The sequence below is a fragment of the Vipera ursinii genome (assembly GCF_947247035.1).
Source record: "Vipera ursinii genome assembly, chromosome: 6".
In the NCBI taxonomy this organism is placed as follows: domain Eukaryota; kingdom Metazoa; phylum Chordata; class Lepidosauria; order Squamata; family Viperidae; genus Vipera; species Vipera ursinii.
Window position 1 is genome coordinate 80,707,044 of NC_139515.1, and position 22,723 is coordinate 80,729,766.

The window sequence follows — 22,723 nt, forward strand, 5'->3', positions numbered from 1 at the left end:
GATTTCTTTACAAAACTCTGAATCAGTTTTTTTTAAAATAAAAAAAAATGGGGACAAAGCAAATACAAGGATGGAAGACGAGGGTATAGTGAGAATTAAATGTCTAGGGTTGTTTGGACCAGTTTTGGAAGACTTGGAAGGCTGAGTTGCTTTCCTTCACAATGAAGGAAGTGAGTGTTTGAATTGCCCGTCTGGAGCAGCAAAAGACAAGTAGTGAACAATGGATGTAAGCAATGACTGCAAGAGTTATCTGCGATAAACACCCCTTCAATTAAAAATCTCAGTGGTTGATTTATTCCTTATGTCCCACCCCCACTCCAGTAATAATCTATGCTGCAATTTTTGTAGCACTTTTGGAGAACTGATTAGATTTCAAGAAACTGCTTTGGAGTTGATGCAGCTTGCTCAGTGAAGTGTTTACTGCATGAAATACGATAAAAGCCAAGTGTCAAGTATAATTTCAAACTCTAAAACGATCCTAGTTTCATTGAAAGATGGAAGAGTTCAAAAGGAAAATAAATATGCGTTACTGTGGTTTGCCTTAATGCCAAAATATATTTATTTATTTGTTAAATTTATTTGCTGCCCGTCTCAGCGTGGGGCTACACTGGGCAGTGTACAGCAATAACACAGAAAAAAAAATGATTTAAAAATGTAAAAATGTGGTTTGTTTCATATTGGCTTGGCGTCTTGTTATTATCTTATTAATGGAAACCAATACATGAAAAGTCACAAGTTAATGCAAACGTAGTAAACCAGGATGTTTCAAAATCAAATGTTTTCTCTTAAATCCTTCACATTTCCAGACTTTCTGCCTTTGGATGTATCTTTAATTATACCAGCTTTGTTGCAGATGTTGTATTAAAACACACAGATACAGTATCTCAACCAGATGTTTAATATATGAACCGTGATTTATGGTTTAGCTCAGTGTGTCAACTAAGGCAAGAGTGTTTTAGTCACTAAACTAAGATTAAATTATCAATTAGTACAATATGCAAACCCAGCCAATTTCCTGGCATGTAAAGGTCATCTTCTACACTTCATAAATAATGCTTGTTTGATCAGTGCAGTCATCACCCTATTCAACATATCGCTGTGTGGTCCCCAAACAATATCTTGCTTTATTTAAACACTAAATAAAAAAAACCTTGCTTAGACTATGAAGGGAAACAATTGACTTAAGATAAAACCATAATAAAACCACCATACTGTGGAGCCATATAATTGCAATGGTATAGATGTCATAGTTCGATATCTAGAGCCCTGGTGGCACAGTTATCCTGACTTTATAAACCACTTAGAGAGGACGGTAAAGCACTGTGAAGCGGTATATAAGTCTAAGTGCTATTGCTATTGAAGGCTACTTCTACTGACTGCCAGCTGCCATCAGTTCAGCAGTTCGATCCTCACTGGCTCAAGATTGACTCAGCCTTCCATCCTTCCGAGGATGGTGAAAATGAGGACCCAAATTGTTGGGGGCAATATGTTGATTCTATACACCGCTTAGAGAGGGCTGTAAAGCACAGTCAAGCAGTATATAAGTCTTCAGTGCTATTGCTATCTAAGAAAGCTAACGGTGGCTGTGCTGTGGCTGCGGCGAGATCATCCCAGGTGCCTTGAAATTTCCTGGGAGACATTCTTGAAGTATATGTGTTAACATTTGTTTTGGTGCACCACAGTCACACTGTGGGCTCTCAGCCATTCCCCACTTAAAGAACTTTGCCTTAGTTCTGGCATGGTCTGTCCTGAATTTTTTTCAGGTGGCTCCATATTTTGCGGGGCAACTGCACCCCTTGGTGTAGTTTTGCTGGATCTGCTTGGTTGTGTTTATTAAAAGTCGCCCATCTTAATCGCCATTTTTCATCCAGATCGTAAGACGCTGGTATATTATTATCCCAAATTGGTTTCCTACACTTAAGCCTGGTGAGAGGTAGAGAGTCTAATATTTTATGTATTGGAAGATCTCTAGGACTCAATAGCATGTTTATCTTAGACCACCCTCAGCCTGTCTGTTGTTGTCCCCTGAGAACATGGAGCTGTGAGAGTGGTATGGATTTAAGGGTTCCAAATATTATTCTCATTGTGTCATTAAGGTGAACATCAATGTTGTTGGTACGACAACTTCTTCCCCATACAGGTGCGCAGTATTTGGCAACAGAGTACACTAAACAAGATGAGACAGGATGTTTTAACCCTAACAATAAACCACATAATAGTTTAACATGATGACCAATTTCTTAAAGCGTGATGAAAACATCTGGTTCCTGTGCCTGCACCAACAGATGAAGACATTTATGGCTTTCAATCTATGATCTGTATTTTGTCACCCTCGGCTGCTGTGCTGTTGGAAGGTAACTAGCCAATGATTCTTATCCCCACCCTCTGAAATTTTTATTGATTTTTATTTTATTTTAATTCCATTTGGAAGGTAACTAGCCAATGATTCTTATCCCCACCCTCTGAAATTTTTATTGATTTTTATTTTATTTTAATTCCATTTATATCCCACCCTTCTCCGAAGACTCAGGGCGGCTTACAAGCTTAGCAGTAGCCTTCATTCTATGTATATGCCTGCTTATTAGGGCTTTCACACACACCCCAAGCGGCATTATTACAAAGTCAGCTTAATTGCCCCCAACAATCTGGGTCCTCATTTTACCTACCTCGGAAGGATGGAAGGCTGAGTCAACCTTGAGCCTGGTGGGACTCGAACCTGCACTAATTGCAGGCAGCTGGTGTTACTTAAGGAGGCATTAGCCCACTGCTCCACCAAGGCTCATATGATGCTCTGTGGTGAGCATCCTTATGAGCTAAGCTCACCCCAAAACTAGTCTAGCCAGTTCAGTTTCTAGATGGTATTTTTGTAGCCCGCAGAGCTGGTTGGCAAATAGATCCGAGCATCATCATTTACTGCTGACTTATTATTTGAACATTTCCATGGTAACCTTCACTCTCTGCCTTCTCATCTTGTAAAGGCTTATTTGCATCTTCCTTTCCGCTCTGCTAACACCCGAGGATGGCCATCGCTGATGGAAGAAGAAAGAAGCAGCAAAGCTGGGTTTGGCTGGATGACTTAGCTAAAATGGATTTTTTGTTCCACTTCAAAACACTGCAACCTCTCACAGCTGAAAAGGAGAGATTCTGGAATTGCAAACGCTTCCATCGATTTCATTTCAAATGTTTTTATCCTGTAGGTCCAGTTCATCTGAAGACAGTATGATAGAACGGTTTGGGACTTGTGGAGCGCGTTGAAGGCCACAATCAACCATGGAAACCCACTGATGTTTTGTTTTGTTTTTAATTTTTTTATTGCTTTTATATAAACATATATTTAAACAAAAAAATACATATTAAAAAACAAGACATGACATAAACAATACAATCAACAACAAAAATACAAAAAGAATACTTAACTTCCATTATTCCTAATCTTTCTAATCATTTTCGGGTGACTTCCTCGAATCCCCCCTATCTGCGTTTATTCGTTAATCCTCATTAGCCATTAGCTATTTCATAATTTTAAATCGTATTTAATATCTACCTATATTTAATTTCTTATCATTTAACCATCATTATTTCATATTATCCTTAATACTAAACATTAAATTCTAAAACTACAACCTATAAACACCTCCAAGTCCATTTCAAACTAGTTGGTATAGCAATATTTCTTCAAATAATCCTTGAATTTTTTCCAGTCTTCTTCCACCGACTCTTCTCCCTGGTCATGGATTTTCCCTGTCAGTTCAGCGAGTTCCATATAGTCCATCATTTTCATCTGCCATTCTTCCACCGTTGGTATTTCTTCTGTCTTCCAATTCTTAGCTATCAAAATTCTCGCCGCTGTTGTGGCATACAGAAAGAAAGTAACATCTTTTTTGGGAATTTCATTTCCGACTATACCCAATATAAATCGTATAAATCTTTCGCCTTTTAACCCACTGATGATTTGAGGCCAGTCAAATCCTCTTGGCCCAACCATTCTTTACCCTGATTGGGAAATGCTCCTTAGGCCACCTTAAGCTCCTGGGAGAAAGAAGGGGTATAAATCTAACCAACAACCAAATGATTAAAAAGCCTGAAGTCCACAGTGCTCTCTAAGGTTGCTTGTTTTCTTACAGATGGTTAGGTCTAGCACTGATGATGTTACCTAGTTTGAATAATGAAACATCTCCAAGAAAACAACCAAGCTCAGAGAGCACAAAGGACCCTACGCTTCAAACCTGAAATACAAATATTTTCTTCTACCGGATTATACAAAACAACTAAATTAAAACAATAGAAAATAAGAGCACACAATGTAATTTTATTCAAGCAATCCAAACTTACCTGTCAAGACTGATTCACAGTTTCACTTGCACTTTCTCTTCACTGACAGCTTGACAACCAGGGCTTTTTTTCTCGTAGAACGCTCAGAACGGCGTTCCGGCACCTTTTTTGGATGGAACCTTGTAGGGTAGGCAAGGCGGGTTGTATGACATGTGTGAGTTCCGGCACCTTTTTCTTTTACAAAAAAAGCACTGTTGACAACAATAGGGAGGAGGGTGGTTGGAATGCGAGGGGGTGGGGGTGGGGGTTGGGAAGAATGGTATTCAAGCATCCATCGGCACCGTGGGACATTGCTGGCATCCCAAGGACACCCCGAGTAGATGTCCTGGCGTTGCAGACTGTTTCTCATAACAAAATGAACAGGCGTGATTGGTGGACATTTTGGACTGTGGATGGCCTGTGGGGAAAAAGGATTAACTACGCTTGCTTTTGCATGGGAAACCCAGAGCTGGTTTTGCTTCTTCAGTGCCAATGTGGTTTATTCAGTAAAGTTTCATATTCTTGGAAAACAATGTCCTAGGGGTTCCTTTTTCTGGATTCGCCAACTGGACAGCTGACACTGACAATGTTGAACAGAAGTTACTTTAGACTAAAATTGAAATAATGTTCAGTTATAAATAATAATGTATTATGTTTATTTGAGGGGGGTAAAACCCATGCACGATTGTTGTAGCTGAGATTAGAGATGGCCACAAATTTTGGTTGATTTTGCAACAGTCTTATGGACACAAAAATTGGATAATATGCATTTGTCTCCAAGAGACGAGTTTCAGGGGAGTCCTGTTGCGAACTAAGAGCCAGTTTGGTTTAATGGTTAAGGCAGGGGGTCTTCAAACTCGGCCCTTTTATGACTTGTGCTGGTGATGACCTATAAAGCCCTAAATGGCATGGGTCCGGATTACATACGGGAGCACCTGCTGCCGGCGTCAACTTCCCATCGCCCCGTGTGCTCCCGCAGAGGGTCTCCTCAGGGTGCCGTTGGTCAGGGAGTGCCGGCTGGCGGCCCCCAGGGGGAGAGCATTCTCTGTGGGCACGCCTGCCCTCAGCTGCCTGTGGAGCTCTGGATGGCTCCTGACCTTCCGCTCTTTTCGCCGTGACCTGAAAACCTGGTTATTCAAGCTTGCCGGCCTGGATTGAGAGATTGGAGTTTTAAATTTATTTTATTTATTTATTTTATTTTAATTCCATTTATATCCCGCCCTTCTCCAAAGACTCAGGGCGGCTTACAAGCTTAGCAGTAGCCTTCATTCTATGTATATGCCTGCTTATTAGGGCTTTCATACACACCCCAAGCGGCATTATTACAAAGTCAGCTTAATTGCCCCCAACAATCTGGGTCCTCATTTTACCTACCTCGGAAGGATGGAAGGCTGAGTCAACCTTGAGCTTGGTGGGATGCGAACCTGCACTAATTGCAGGCAGCTGGTGTTACTTAAGGAGGCATTAGCCCACTGCTCCTTAAATTTCATAATTTTATTTATTTTGTTTGGGGCTAAGTTTCATTTAATCTATTTTTGACTTTTGTATGTCATATTTTAATTGCCCTGTACACCGCCCTGAGTCCCTCGGGAGAAGGGCGGTATATACATTTAATAAATAAATAAATAAATAACTCCCAGAATTCCTTGGCCAGCAAGCAAGGCTGAGGAATTCTGGCAGTTGAAGTCCACAAGTCATAAAAGGGCCAAGTTTGAAGATCCCTGGGTTAAGGTATTAGGACAGAAATCAGGAGACTTGAGTTCTAGTCCCACCTTAACCAAGAAAACCAGCTCTTGGTGACCTTGGAGCAGTCATCCTCTCTCAGCCCAACTCACCTCACAGGGTTGTTGTGGGTAAAGTAGGAGGAAAAAGCAGCATTAGATATGTTTAGCACCTAAAATTGTTTACAAAACAAATAGTAAAGGCAAGCTATAAAATCAATCGCTCGATAAGGCATTATACGATCAGTTGACACAATGAACATGACTTTGGGTAAACTCTGGGAGACAGTCAAGGACAGAGAGGCCTGGTGTGCTAGGGTCCACGTGGTCAGAAAAGAGTCGGACACAACCTAATGACTGAACCACAACAGCAACATGATCATTTCGGTGCTTAGAGAACTGTCTGAAATATGTTTCAGTTTTGAAAAGACTTAACTAGCAGTAATTAAGTCCATAGTTAGCAAAATCAGAGTTCCTCATAATGGATGAACCTTGGATATATTTCTCAGCCTACAGTCTCTAAGAGGATGAAAACCCCTTCATTTGTCTCAAATTTGTCTTGAATCTCTGATGCAACCTGAAGATGGAGCACCAATTCAGTTTTAGGACAGGGCGTCTTCCAACTTGGCCCTTTTATGACTTGTGGACTTCAACAAGTCATAAAAGGGCCAGGTTTGAAGACCCCTGTTTTAGGAAATGGATTTTAAAAAAAGTTGATTATGTATTATCAAGTTAGTGTTGGTTCTTCATGAGAGCTTTTCTTCAAGGAAGATAGACCCCCATTCTGGTCCTTCTGGTCTTCCAACAATGCATCCATGGTCACTCTAATTGAATCCATCCACCTTGCTGCTGCTTGTCCTTCCTTTCTTTCTTTCCTTCCACTTTCCCTACCCCTACAACTTTCTCCAGAGAGCTGAGTCTTCCCATAACATATCCAAACCCCGATCATTTTGAACCTTTTGATCGTTTGTCTTGAATGAAAATGTTGGGTTTTGTTCAACCATCTGTTTTCTTAGCTGTCCATGGCACTTTCACGAGTCTCCTCCAGCACCAATTTTCAAAATCATTTTGACCCTTTTTCCGCCCAACTTCTTAAAAATCCAACTAGTGCTTCCACACAGCATCACAGGGAGTATCATTGCCTGAACGATTCCGACCTTTCGGAAACAGGATAAGGCAATCGAAATATTTGGACTAAAGTTATACGTCTGATCTAAGGCAAAATATGATAGGTCTGGTTGTAACTCAGCCTGTTGCATGAATGCAGCGAATGTGGTCTGCTTGGCAACCTGCAGCTTAACATCAAATGTGAGAGGGGAAACAAGATTGATGGTATCCTTGTTTTAATGATTAAATCAATTCAACCATCACCTCTTTCTTTTCTACTAGAACACTTAACCAGTGGAACAACCTGCCTCCAGAAGTTGTGAATGCTCCAACACTGGAAGTTTTTAAGAAGAGACTGGACAGCCATTTGTCTGAAATGGTATAGGGTTTTCTACTAGAGCAGGGGGTTGGACTAGAAGACCTCCAAGGTCCCTTCCAGCTCTATTCTATTCTATTCTATTCTATTCTATTCTATTCTATTCTATTCTATTCTATTCTATTCTATTCTATTCTATTCTACATTCTATTCTATTTTATTCTTTATTCTATTCTACATTATATTCTATTCTCTATTCTTTTCCATTCTATTCCATATTCCATTCTATTCTATCCTATCCTCTTCTCTATCCTATCCTCTTCTCTATCCTATCCTATCCTATCCTATCCTATCCTATCCTGTTCTCTATTCTATCCTATTCTATTCCCTATCCTATCCCATCCTATCCTATTCTCTATTCTATCCTATTCTATTCTATCCTATTCTGTTCTATCCTATCCTATCCTATCACATCCTATTCTCTATTCTATCCTATCCTATTCTATCCTATTCTCTATCCTATCCTATCCTATCCCATCCCATCCTATTCTCTATTCTATCCTATCCTATTCTCTATCCTATCCTATCCTATCCTATCCTATTCTCTATCCTATCCTATCCTATTCTATATTCTTGATCTCTCTCTCTCTCTCTCTCTCTCTCTCTGTGTGTGTGTGTGTGTGTGTGTGTGTGTAGAGAGAGAGAGAGAGAGAGAGAGAGAGAGAGAGAGAGAGAGAGAGAGAGAGAGAGAGAGAGAGAGAGAGAGAGAGAGAGAATGAGAATCTTTGTGCCTAAAGCCAGGTTTGTGAATCACGTTAAATTACAGCCTATTCTTCCTCGCCAGTTGGAGTCGACTCGCCAACGAAGGAGACGCTCGATGGTTTTGGCAGCCACGTGAAACCTCTTGTCAACGTTCCTCCTTCCTTCAATTCGCTTTGCGACAGCGGGCCAATGAGAGCCTCCGAAAGTTCTTCTTCTTCTTCTTCTTCTTATTCTTTTCTCCGCCCCGCGTCTTGCTGCCCCTAGCGGCGCTTCGGAGGAGGTGCCGTTTCCTGCCGGTGATGCAATAAATCCGAGCTGGGGCTCTGCTGCCAGATTGCGAGGAAGCTTCATTCGCGGCTGCAACGTGTCTGATCAACGGCTGCTTTTGCTCCGGTCCTCAAGGCTGCTGAGCAACCGGGGGTGGTGGGAGGAAAGGAGGGCTTTCTTCTTCCAGTTGCAGCGGTGCAGCCGTCTAGAGATCCGTCAAGAAGAGGGGGGGGAAAAAAGAGAGAGAGAGAGATCTAGATCTCCCACCATCTCTCTTTGCCTGCCTGGAGAAATCGGAGTGGATTTGGCTGTCAAGATGAAGGTACTGGAAGAATGTCGAAGGGGAAACCCTGGCTAGAGATGCTGGCGGGTGCAAGCCATCTGTCCCCCCCCCCCCGATTCACAAAGCGGGGGTGGGGGTGAAAGCCAGCTTCCACTTGCAAATAATAACAGTATAAAAGAGCGAATCGCGCTTCTAGTTTAGGCGCATCTTTGGTAAATGCACCATTGCTGCGTCCTGCACGCTTCTATAGCATCCATAGAGAGAAGGGTGGAAAAGACAGAATAAAAATAGGGGGGGGGGGGTGGAATTGCTGTCTATCGTTTGATTTCCCTCCCCCGCCCTTTCTTTCGTGGATTGGGGGCATTTCTCTTGTTGTTTAATAAAAGCATACGGCGTGGGGGTTTGGGATGGATTAAGCCGAGTTTTAACTCCATATGGTGGGCAAGACGCAAAATATTTGTGCGTTTCCATAGGCACGTTTGTACGCTTGAGGGCTGCTCACCACCCCCTTATCGAGTACAGATCTTGCTTCTGGATAGGCAATTCAGTTGGCGGGGGTGGGGGGGAGGGGTGGGGAGAGAGATTTATTCTTTTGCAAGTCTGAAGATGGATTTCTGGATTTTGCCGTTTTTGCTTGGTCTTTGGGACGCAACATTTTAAGGGCTCGGGCCGTTTATTTATAGCATCTTGCTTTGCAATCCATTTCCAGTTCCAAATCAGGTCAATCGAGAGCAACTGAGCCACTGACAATGGGCAAAATCAGAGGGAATGGAAGATGGGGGATTGAGTTCCTCTCTCCTGTCATGAGATCTTGCAAGTATTTCCCCCCCCCCCATCGCCGCAGCCTTCCTTTTCTCTGGAAATTGAGTTTTTTGAGTTGAATAAGAATGGTTCCAGATGTTTGTGTGGGGCTTTCTCTCCCCCCCCCACACACACTTATTTCTGCAGAAGAACATCTCCACAGACCCTCCTCGTTTGTAGTATTTGGTAACTCTTTGCAGGAAAGTCCACCCTGGTTAGTCCATTTGCTATACCCTAGAAAAGTTTGGGAGGAATTGCTAGGAAGATTTCAGCAAAAGAGATGAGAGGCAAAGCCTACAGACCTCCCAGTTGTCGTATAGATTGCTAGTGGAAAAAAATAGTGAGTTGTTCATTGTTGAAACCCCTGGCCAAACAGAATTCGCCGTAATTGTAAAAATGTCCTTGGCTCGTGTTACTGCAGCTGCTCCTGAACTGGCCTCATTTTGCTACTTGACAAATCTAATATAGCCTGGGTGCCCACAGCTGTTTGACATTGATGAAGAGGCCAACCATCCACCCCTGATTTATGTCTGATCCAGGAAAATAAAAACTGCTAAATTCTTCAGTAGCTACTCGAGATCGTAGGGGACAGATGCCAACTGGAGTGCAATCCTCACAGGAACGAAGAAGGGAGACGAATAGAAAACTGGTGGTGGAGAACGTCCCTGTTGGGATTCTGTTCCAGTTGTGCTGTCTTTCAAGATTTATTTACAGGAAGCCCTTGACTTACACCCATTCATTTAGTCCAGGGGTAGGCAAGCTTGGCTCTTTTATGACTCGTGGACTTCAACTCCCAGAATTCCTGAGCCAGCCACGCTGAGGGGAAAGGGAGAGGTTTCCATGCTTAGCCATGCTGGCTCAGGAATTCTGGGAGTTGAAGTCCACGAGTCATAAAAGAGCCGAGGTTGCCTAACCCCTGATTTAGTGACTGTTTGAAATTACGATGGCTTTGAAAAAAGTGATTTATGGCAGTTTTTTTACACCTATGACCGTTGCAGCATCCCCATAATCACATGATCAAAATTTGAACACATGGTATTGGGCATGCATTTATGATGGTCGTAGTGTCCCGGGGTCATGCAATCACCTTTTGTGACCTACTGACAAACGAAGTCAATGTGGAAGCCAGATTTGCCTAATGGCCATGTTACTAACTTAAGAACTGCAGTGATCACTTTAGCAATTGGGAAGAGGAAGGCCATAAAATGGAGCAAAGTTCACTTAAGGACTGTCTCGCTTAGCTCAGTGTGGCCGTAAGCAGAGGGCTACCTATGTTTATTAAATTTGGAGACTGCCCATCTCACCTACAGAGCAACTCTGGATGGTATGCAATTCAAACATGAAAGATGGGCAGCTAATATGTGTAATTAATAAATAAATAAAAAAAACATGTCAACATTGTAAACCACTTGGAGGCGGTTAAAAGAAGAAATGAAATAATTGCAGTTAGAAAAGACAGGGGGAGGGTCTTCAAGGTGTTAAACAACCCCAGGGTGGTGTGTTCCTCTGTGGGCCCTAAGTGATTTGGCTGAGCCAAGTCTGCATACTTATTTATGTAGATGCACGTTCTGTAGGCTTTCCATTGTTCTGAATATCTCAGTCAGCATTCCATGACTGCAGATGGTTATTTATTATTGGGTCATTTGGAGTTATTTTTCTTGGTTTAGGGTGACACGACACCACCACCCCCCCAATCTCTTTCTACCTTTCTGGAATTTTCCCCCAAGCTTGCTGCTTTCTGATTTGTACTTTGGGGACTTTCCGCAAACTTCCTGTCTCCGCACAGCTCAACCGTGGTGCCAGTTGAGCTACATAAGCACTTTATGAATCAGCTCAGTGTTAGTTTTAGTCGTGGGGCTAAGGCACCGTTTGTTGAAATGCTGTTTGTGGAACAACCACCGTGTGGGCTGGGTTTCGACCATCTGCACAAATTGTCCCTTGCGAAGTAGGGTGGATGGGTCACACGCAGAAGCGAATTTGAACGAAGCACAGAACAGGCTTTCTGGGACATGTACATTGTCCGACCTGCTTGACGATAAGAACTGAATGTTTTTCAGGGTGGGTGGGTGATATGAGAAGCTAAGATTGATTGGTGTATGGATGGCAGGCCATGACATGTTAAATGCATTTTTGCTTTCCATCACCAACCATCTGGTCTTTTGAAAAGTGTAGAGAACCACAGGGGGGGAAAATGGAGGTTTACTTGAAGAGGCTGCTAATCTGGTTTTTCAAGGCTTTCCTGGTTTTGGGATGGTCCCTATGAAGATGCTTTGTCTTCTTCCGACTCTCTATTATTGCCAATAAAGGAAAATATTTGTACAGAGTTGAAATGAGGGGTCCTTGATGCTTTCTGAGCTGGGTTGTTTTCTTGCAGACGTTTCATTACCCGACTAGGTAACATCATTAGTGTTAGTGATCCGTGCTAGCACTGATGATATTTACCTAGTCAGGTAATGAAACATCTGCAAGAAAACAACCCAGCTCAGAAAGCATCAAGGACCCCTCATCGCCCTTATTGAGACAGAGAAATTCCATCAGGTTTTGGAATATCAAGAGGATTCCAGGATGTGGGTCCTAGACCTTTAGCAAAGCTGGTGTAATGTATTTGGTGATATCCACCAGCCTTCTCACTGAGGATGGGTGATAGTTTCCAAAAAGACTTCAAAGGTATCCCCAAGATGAGTTCATTGCAGTAATTCAGTCTAGATGGAATGAAGGCATGTATAGCTGTGGCCAAATCTGCCGTGGGCATGAATGGATGCTGTCCTAACTCATCCTTCATTCTAACTCTCCCAGGAGAGAATCAAATCAGGAAAACCTATTGTGGGATAGAAGGGGTAAATTGAGAATAAGGCTGTTCAAGGAAGGCAACAATGAGGACGTTCTCTTAGGTATTTCTACTCATGACCTCTTTGGGGCATCCCTAGATCAAGGGTAGGCAACCTTGGCTCTTTTATGACTTGTGGACTTCAACTCCACAAGTCATAAAGTCCACGAGTCATAAAAGAGCCAAAGTTGCCTACCCCTGCCCTAGATAAAAACAAACCCAGAATAGGAACTTTCGTTTGCTTGTTTAGATCAGGGTGAGATTTATGCTGATGAGTTTTATCTCCAAACAATCTTGGCTCCCATCATCAGTCCTCAGATATGACAACTACAAGCAGTTCTCGACTTACCATCCTTCGTTTATAGTGACTGTTCAAAGTTGAAACAGCCCTGAAAAAGTGACTTATGACCATTTTCCATACTTCCAAGCGTTGCAGCATCCTTGTCACATGATCAAAATTCAGACGCTTGGCAACTGGCATGTATAGATGACAGCTGCAGTGTCAAGGTCAGTGTCTTGAGACCTTCTGACAAAACAAGTCAATGGGGAAGCCAGATTCACTTAACAACCATGCTGTTGACTTAACAACTGCAGTGATCCACTTAACAATGGAAGCAAGAATGGTTATAAAATGGGGCAAAGCTCATTAACAACTGTCTCACTTAGCAGAAATTTGGGGCTCAATTGTGGTCGTAAGTCAAAGACTACCTGGATGACCCCAACACCCTATTGCAGGTCACAGATCCCCTATTACTGATTAGATTGTAGCAGACCTATGGGAGGTTGCAGCGTTGACTGGACCACTTAGGACTACATGATGCCGTAAACAGTCAATCAAAGATTAACCACTTGATGATAATGATGTTTATGTTCAGGTGCATGAAATAAAAGAGCAAGGAGAACAGTGTAATTATGCGTATGGGAAGCCATAAGTAGCAATAGCAAGAATGAGATCAAAGGGAAGATTAAAATTAAGGATAAATATTGCTACATTGTATGTTCCTGGTAAGAGTTCACTCGTGTCTAATTCAGGATACTGTACTTCATTCCATTTCCTCTCCAAGCTGGTTTCCATTTTCTTACCCAGTAATTACCAAACTACCAAAGGAATATGACACTTGTTTTTTTTTAATGTACGTTGGCTGATACATCCTCTTTTAATAGACTTTCTTTACATGATGACTATATGTAAGTATGTGTGTGTGTGTGTGTGTATATATATGTATATGTACAGTATTTGTACAGTATATGTATACGCATATGACAATCAGTGGAACAACCTGCCTCCAGAAGTGGTGAATGCTCCAACACTGGAAGTTTTTAAGGAGAGACTGAACAGCCATTTGTCTGAAATGGAATAGGGTTTCCTGCCTGAGCAGGGGGTTGGACTAGATGACCTCCAAAGTCCCTTCCAACTTTATTATTAATATATGTGTGTGTATGTATATCCATATGTATATCTATATCCATATGTATATCTATATCTATATCCATATCTACATGTATATGTATATCTATATGTTTATCTATATCCATATATATGTTTGTGTGTGTATGTGTGTGTATATATATATATACATACATATACATATACATATAGAGGTTAAAACAACTGCCTAATGTGCAATCAGCCCTGGTTCGAATCTCAGAAGGGCATGGCTGACTGATGAAAACAAATAAGTTTGAAATGCATATCAGTCTCCCTTTAATTCTTTGTTAGCAATCTAAAAAAATTTACACAAATATGAGCTGTCACTGTTGTGACTACTGCCTGTCGATGGCCTTCGGTTAGGCTGAAACAGGAAATAAAGATTTGTCCCATGTTTGGGGCCTAGCAAGGTAATCTAAATAGTTAACATATATAAAATATTTGTTAAGTATTTTAGAATACCTTGCCAGCCCCAAATATAGGCCAAACCTTATTGCCTGTATCAGCCTAACCTAAGGCCATCCACAAGCTGTAGTCACAACTGTGACAACTCATTAGTTTGTGTAATTTTTTTGGATTGCTAACAAAGAATTAAAGGGAGACTGATATGGCCATTTCAAACTCATTTGTTCTCATCAGTCAGCCATACCCTTCTGAGATTGGAACTTGGGCCAATTGCACATTAGGAAGTTGTTTTAACATATATATATATATATATATACTGTATATATATGTGTGTTGTTGTTGTTGTTGTTGTTGCTTGTGAAGTCGTGTCCAACCCATCGCGGACAACGTTCCTCCAGGCCTTCCTGTCCTCTACCATCTTCTGGAGTCCATTGAAGCTCACGCCTACTGCTTCAGTGACTCCATCCAGCCACCTCCTTCTCTGTCATCCCCTTCTTCTCTTGCCCTCAACCTTTCCCAGCATTAGGCTCTTCTCCAGTGAGTCCTTCCTTCTTATTAGGTGGCCAAAGTATTTGAGTTTCAGCTTCAGGATCTGGCCTTCTAAAGAGCAGTCAGGGTTGATCTCCTCTCGGACTGACTGGTTTGATTGCCTTGCAGTCCAAGGGACTTGTGTGTGTGTGTGTGTGTGTGTCTGTCTGTCTGTCTGTCTGTCTCTGTCTCTGTCTCTGTGTGTCTGTGTCTGTGTGTGACTTTGTTAGTTTGTTGGGACACGCTCTTTTTTAAAAAAATGTAATTTGAAGTGAAATTTTAATTTGGTCTAGATGGGGAAACCTTTTGTCAAGTATTAGTTTCACCACTGAAAATTCTCCCCTATGCTGGGAAAAGAGAGTTTGGTCACACGGGACTAGCATTGGATCTCAAGCGTACCCGTTGTCCTTTAGGAAGGATCTAGAGAAATTGGAAGATGTTCATAAAAGACTGATCGGCAGACTGGCCCTATGGAGGGAGATGAGAGGATGGGGCAGACGTAGTCCTGAGGAAAGGTATAGCCCTGGAGAGCAAGAGTAGAACATAAATGGAGTTTTCTGATGCTTCTGGAGGGAATAATGAGGTTAAGGTAACAAGGAGGGAGATTCTGCTAGAAAAACGCTCAATGAGATGCTGTCCTTACAAATCTGCCTTCCAGTGGGCTGTTGGCAAGGTCAGTTCTTAAATTTGATGGTCCTCATGAATTACTATTTCTCATGGCAATATTCCCAGAGCATCTCACGGCCCACATGCAAAATCACTATACAGGTAGTCCTCAACAGTTTATTTAGTGACCATTCAAAGTGACTGTTCTGTACCAGCCTACGTGAGTCTTTCTTGTTAGGCTCACAAGGAGAAACCCCTCTTCCAAGAAACAGGCAGAAACCGCAAGAAATAACCAACCCCTTTTATTCTCACAGACCTGAGTCAATGTCCAAGGCAAACAAACACAGTCCACAGAAACTTGATCCTCGACACGAACGGTTGCCTTTGGCAACCAGCACCTCCCACACCTTCCCTTTGATAATTCAGCCAAGGCGTGGCTTCCTAATGCCTTCTCCTTTGACTTTGGAGCCGCCCCATTACATTCCTCTGTCCTACTCACTTCTCTTACCTGTGCTTTCGTGCATCCGGAATTTGTCCCAACTATTCTGCATCACTGTCCAACTCAGGCTCCTAGCACAGCTGTGTCTCAGCCTGAGCACGAGCAGAGGGGCCAGGCTCCTCATCTGACTGTAAGTCTTGGAGCTTCTCAGAGCCTTCTTCTGACTCTAATGTCACTCCAGCCGCTCCTCATCATCATCTGATTCCTCAGACTCAGCTACCATATCCACTGGCTGGTGAGGAATCACAACAGTGACAACGGCGCTGAAAAGAGTGACTTATGACCATTTTGTAGCATCCCCCTGGTCATGTGATCCAAATTCAGATGCTTGGCAACTGATTCATATTTATGATGGTGGCAGTATCCCAGGGTCATGTGATCCCCTTTTGTGACCTTCTGACAAGCAAAATCACTTAAAGATTCACTTTAACAGCCATGTTACTACCTTAACTGCAGTGACTCACTTAACAACTGTGGCAAGAAAGAACATGAAATAGGGGAAAAAATCACTTAATAACTGCCTCACTTAGCAACAGAAAATTTGGGCTCAATTGTGGTGGTAACCGAAGGACCACCTGTATGGTTTACACAGCCCCGATATGAATAAAAAAGGTAAAGGTAAAGGTTGCTAGTCGTTTCCGACTCTAGGGGCTGGTGCTCATCTCCGTTTCAAAGCCGAACAGCCAGCGCTTGTCCGAGGACGTCTCCATGGTCATGTGGCTGGCATGACTAGACGCCAAAGGCGCACGGAGCGCTGTTACCTTCCCACCGTAGTGGTCCCTATTTTTCTACTTGCATTTTTTTACGTGCTTTCGAACTGCTAGGTTGGTAGAAGCTGGGACAAGTAACAGGCACTCACTCTGTTACGTGGCACTCGGGATTCGACCCGCCAAACTGCCGACCATCTGATTGACAAGCTCAGCATCCTAACCCACTGAGCCACCACGTCCCTTTCCCAATATGAATAGAACATGGCAAAAGAGATTGACTCCAGGATGGCGAGTGAGGGAGATGAATCTATACTCTCCCCTTGTTTACTCAATCTGTAGTTTTTACTTGAGGGAGGAGAACGGAACGTGTATTAAGGGAAGCTGGGTTAGAAGAAGATGAGTGTGGTTTTCAAATTGGAGGGAGACAACTTGTTCCTTGGATCACTGGAGGAATAAGTTGATTGATGTGCTTCCATGACTTTGTCCATAAATGACGACTTTTTAAAAAACAACAACAAGTTTTATTGGTTTTCCAGTTTAACACCCAAATATTTAGAAAGCATCATGGTGACTGGGTAATCAAAAGTTCAGTAACAGAGTTTTTAGTACATAATTCAGGTTACATTGTCAAAACATCCTTCTCTATTTCCCTTAACATTTAATACAACATGCTTAAACTAGTAAGAATGACATGGTCAGTTAAAAGAGTTGTCATTCCAATTTTAATCATACACATCCATGTCCTGTTTTTAAATTTTACCTAATTTTTAATTTTGGTTATAGTATTCGAGTTTAGCCTTTAACATCCAAAATAATATCCGCAACCCAAATTTCCCTTATTTCACTACGCCAAAAATTGTAACATCTAAAATATACACAGTACCTATATGGGTAAACTCTACCTATATTTCATAAACATTTTCTACTTCTCATCCTGATACATCACACGACTTTGATATAAGTGGGATTTCCCCATTGGAAGACAGAACCGGGGAAGGTCTTCTCAAATCCTACTCCCACTTTTATTTGGATGTTGTTGGAAGATCCTAGGTGAGCCTTTGATTTGAAGGAACAGGGCAAGTTGTTTTGAGGAGAAATATCTCAGGCTATTGGGCAGTGGAACTGTGCTGCCACCACGTGGCTGTTCTTGGGAAATTACCAATATGCTAATTGGGTCTGCCAGTACCTTCCCCCTTTGTGATGTATTTCCTATCCTGCTCATGATGCTGTACTAGGATCCACCCCTTCTGGGTTGGACTTCCTCCTTCTCCTTGCTCCCTTGTGTTCCATCCTCCATTGTAACATCTGAATACAAGCCATGCGGACAGTAATCCTGTTACTGTCTTTTGACTGTTCTGCTACAGACACGTTGTGTTGCGAATTTAATTCCTTGTTAAGACACTTATTGGTCTGTTTAAGCGAATTTAGTCACATTTAACGGCCCTTTGCAGACAGTGAACTCATAAAGCACCTGGTTCATCTGAAATACCTTTATTTTGCATGTAGAAGGTGGTTACAGCAGAGAAGGTGTGGTCAGTTGAATCTGGTCGGTGCTTTAAGGTCAAAAGACAGTAACAGGATTACTGTCCGCATGACTTGTGTTCAGATGTTACAATGGAGGATGGAACACAAGGGAGCAAGGAGAAGGAGGAAGTCCAACCCAGAAGGGGTGGATCCTAGTACAGCATCATGAGCAGGATAGGAAATACATCACAAAGGGGGAAGGTACTGGCAGATCCAATTAGCGTATTGGTAATTTCCCAAGAACAGCCACGTGGTGGCAGCACAGGAACAGATTGCCTTTTACGGCTAATTCTTGAGTTGTGATCATAATGGAGCTTGGCTATGGGACAGTTCTTTATTTTTTCCCTGAATAAATCTTTATTTACATTTCATGTTAAAAACACACCATACACCAACGAAGACAAAAAAACCATTTACAATATACAGAAAACGAAGAAATCAAAAAATTGAAAACCATTTCAAAAATTTCAAATTATATTTACTTCTAAACTAACAATTATATTCCACTCATTAAGTCTCTTATAACTATCCAACTCCAAAGCTTATTCATTAACAAAAACTATATCACTTCATTTTTGACCAACCTCCAAGCCACCCTCATTTCTTTAATCTTTTATCCATCCAAATATACCATTTATTCCATGATAGAAATGCTGGTGACTCTTCTTTACCCTTCAACTTCTTGGTCAATATGTCTGCTTCTGCACAATCAAGTATTCTCCTAATTATAGCTTCATCCGGCGGGGTATAATTTGCCTTCCAAAATTGAGCATACCCAATCCTCGCCGCCATTAAGATATGTAAAACTAAATACCATATTCCCCTCTTAATATTTGCTATGGGACAGTTCTAATGACAGATGATGATGATGGAATGATGATGATGGAAACTCTCACAAGGTCTTCAGTCTCCTCTCCAATAATAAACAGGAACATGACCCCAGAAAATAGGATTTATCTGAACAAAATCTCTCATGCCTTTCAGCCAACTTACTGCTATAAATTGAATTTTATCTACATTCCAACATCCCTTGAAATTGATTGCTTTCACTCATCGCATATCTATTAAGAATCTAGGTTACTGGGTTTGAATGAAGGGCAATCGTCCAATAAACCATTTTAGTGTTAGAGATTAAATTAATGTTTTCCTAAGGGTTTCTGTTATAACTATTGCCAGATGCTGCCAAACAGGGAAATAAATTAGCTTTGGGTTTTTTTTAACGATCAGGGCTCACTGCTGCTGCTTAAACTCAAGATTTTCTCTTCCAGGACATTAAAGAATATAGTACAATAGTTTACACTGTGTTATAAACCAATCCTGGTGCATCAATTTCTTCTAGACCCTTCCTTCCTTCCTTCCTTCCTTCCTTCCTTCCTTCCTTCCTTCCTTCCTTCCTTCCTTCCTTCCTTCCTTCCTTCCTTCCTTCCTTCCTCCCTCCCTCCCTCTCTCCCTCCGTCCCTGGAATAAGTGTTGATTTTTTTTTCTTTCTTATGTAATAGTTCTTCTGGTATTTGAGAAAGGCTATTGTATTTCTGCTCAATCTTGGATTTTTTTCAGGACTGAAGGTAGCCAGTTTTCTCAGTGCCCTCTTGTAAGGTCGGTTGCATCTTCTGGTTTGATCAAGGTTACCAGTACGAAACCCTCTTTGGTGCATTTGTGAAGTTGTCTCGTAGGTATCAATTGCCGTCTGCTACACTAGAAGCAAGTATCATTGTTAAAGATCTCCCGTAGGCATCGATTACCTGTTGCTACACTAAAGCAGGGCTTTTCAACCAGTGGTACGGGTACCACCTGTGGTACATTGGCACCTAGCAGGTGGTATGCAACCATTCATACCACCTTGGTATGCAACCAAGAAATTAAAAGACGCTTGCTACTCGGGAGAAAAGCCATGGCAAATCTAGACAGCACACTAAAAAGCAGAGACATCACCCTGTCAACAAAAGTGCGTATAGTCAAGGCTATGGTCTTCCCAGTTGCAATGTATGGCAGTGAAAGCTGGACCATAAGAAAGGCTGAGCGCCAAAGAATTGAAGCCTTTGAACTATGGTGCTGGAGAAGACTCCTGCGAGTCCCTTGGACTGCAAGGCAATCAAACCGGTCAGTCCTAGAGGAGATCAACCCTGACTGCTCTTTAGAAGGCCAGATCCTGAAGCTAAAACTCAAATACTTTGGCCACCTAATGAGAAGGAAGGACTCACTGGAGAAGAGCCTAATGCTGGGAAAGATTGAGGGCAAGAGAAGAAGGGGACGACAGAGAATGAGGTGGCTGGAGTCACTGAAGCAGTAGGCGTGAGCCTAGATGGACTCCAGAAGATGGTAGAGGACAGGAAGGCCTGGAGGAACGTTGTCCATGGGGTCGCGATGGGTCGGACACGACTTCGCAACTAACAACAACAACATGCAACCATTCAAGAAAAGTGGTAGCGGGGGAGGGGAATGAGCTGAACCGGTGGCAGCACCGCACAAGCCGGAGTGAGAGATGGCTGGAGCTGCAGGGCTGTCAGGGCTCAGCGGAAGCACCAGGATCAGCGCTAGGCTCCAGCTGGAGCTCGGCGCTGATCCTGGCGCTTCTGCTGAGCCCAGAAGAAGCGCCGATCAGCTGGAATGTTGCAGCATCTCCAGGGTCTTGTGATTTACATTCAGATGCTTGGCAACTGATTCATATTTATGATGGTCACAGTGTCCCAGGGTCATGTGAAGTGACCAAAACCTGCTGCAACCACCCCACAGATGGGGGGGGATAAAAACAAAACACCCCCCACCCCACCCGCACTGCCAATCCTCAACAGAAATGCTCACAACAATGAAAACCTCGGACAGGAGGAAGAGCACCACCAGGCAGGCAGGCAGGTGTCTTGCTCAGTTGTGGCTTGGGGGGCACTTTTTTCAGTGCCATTGTAACTTCGAACAGTCACTAAGCGAACTGTTGTAAGTCGAGGACTACCTGTACTTCATCACATTTTTCCTTTTTTTGTGGTGGGGGGGTGTCATCAAGTTTTTGACACCTTGCTAGGCGACTGGTGGTACTCAGATGTTGCCATATCCTAAATGGGTGGAAAGGTTGAAAAGCCCTGCATTAAAGAGAAGTATCATTTTGGACTGGAGATGCTAAGGATTGCCCTTGCATGCCCATGTCTATGTTACAGTCTTGGGATGGTTATGCCAATCCCTGGTCTTCTCATTGCAGTCTGCTTTATCATTAGGAAGTGTTGCTTTGAGAGAATGAATCGAACTGTCAGGTTCGATCCGGTAATCGGTTTGGATCAATGGCACCTCTCCATCACCAGCTTCTTACAATTCACGCTTAGTTTGCTTGGCTGCACAAGCTGCCCAGTTTGGAATGCCCATCAATCTGGTCCTTGCTGGCTGTGACAGCTTTGTTGCAAATAACACACACAGGTACAAGAAGTTTTGCTATCTTGGGCAATTACTGATGAAATCTTTTGTGCTCAGAGAATGTTTAACATTCAGGTCCACTTCCACATGGAAATACCTGGACTTCCTCTATGGCGGTTTCTCCATTACAGCTAGTCCTCAACCTACGACCACAATGGAGCCCAAAATTTCTGTTGCTAGGCAAGACAATGTTTATGGGAGTTTTGCCACAGTTGTTTTTTTTATTAAAGAGTTTTACAAAAACAAGATTTTACAATATATCCCCAAATCCCCCCCACCCCAAACCCGCCCACTTCCCCCCCACTTCCCAGAGCTAAATACAGGATTATAGTTACAGTAATCATATTCTAAATAAAAATTATGCATAATATACAATTAACCAAATTCATAATGTGCTTTAACTCCCCTTTAACATAACTACAAACAAAGTACCAATAACAATATCCCATTAAAATCTACTCATAAGCTAAATGGAACTTTTTAGTCCCATATTTATTCTGAATATAATCTATCCATCTCCTCCAAACTGAAATATATCTTTCCTGTGAATGATCTTTCAAATAAGCAGAAATCTTAGACATTTCTGCAAGATTCGAAACTTTAAACACCCATTCTTCTATAGTAGGCAAACTATCCTTCTTCCAATATTGTCCCACCAGTAACCGTGCTGCTGTTATCATATTCAACATCAAGTTAGTTTCTTTAACATCACAATCTACAACACTACCCAATAAAAACAATTGCGGAGAAAACTTTATCTTTCTCTTAAAAATCTTTTGAATGTTCCACCAAATTTTAATCCAAAAAGCTTTTATATTTCTACAAGTCCGCCACATATGAAAATAGGTGGCTTCTAAACTACCACATCTCCAACATTTAGACTGTAAATTAGGATACATGTTAGACAACTTCTTGGGATCCAGATGCCATCTATAAAACATTTTATAAAAATTTTCTCTTAAGTTTTGAGCCTGAGTAAATTTAACATTTCTGACCCAAATTATCTCCCAAGTGTCCAACGAGATTGGTTCCTGAATATTTTGTGCCCACTTTATCATACAGTCTTTAACCAATTCCGTTTCCGAATCCAATTCAATTAAAGCATTATATATCCTCTTTATATGTGCACAATTTAAATAACACACACAGGTACAAGAAGTTTTGCTATCTTGGGCAATTACTGATGAAATCTTTTGTGCTCAGAGAATGTTTAACGTTCAGGTCCACT

General features: G+C 42.1%; 2 protein-coding genes across 2 annotated transcripts in view; one reads left to right on the top strand and one right to left on the bottom strand.

Moving 5' to 3' along the window:
- Positions 1 to 22,723, bottom strand: part of RECQL (RecQ like helicase) — a 123,329-nt gene that overhangs the window by 45,556 nt on the left and 55,050 nt on the right. The window lies entirely within an intron of this gene.
- The window catches only part of BCAT1 (branched chain amino acid transaminase 1), a 54,034-nt gene continuing 40,048 nt past the window's right edge, over positions 8,738 to 22,723 (top strand). Inside the window, exon 1 of the mRNA XM_083365312.1 lies at positions 8,738 to 8,806. Coding sequence (XP_083221438.1) covers positions 8,801 to 8,806 — 6 coding nt within the window. The 5' untranslated portion in view covers positions 8,738 to 8,800. The remainder of the gene's footprint in view (positions 8,807 to 22,723) is intronic.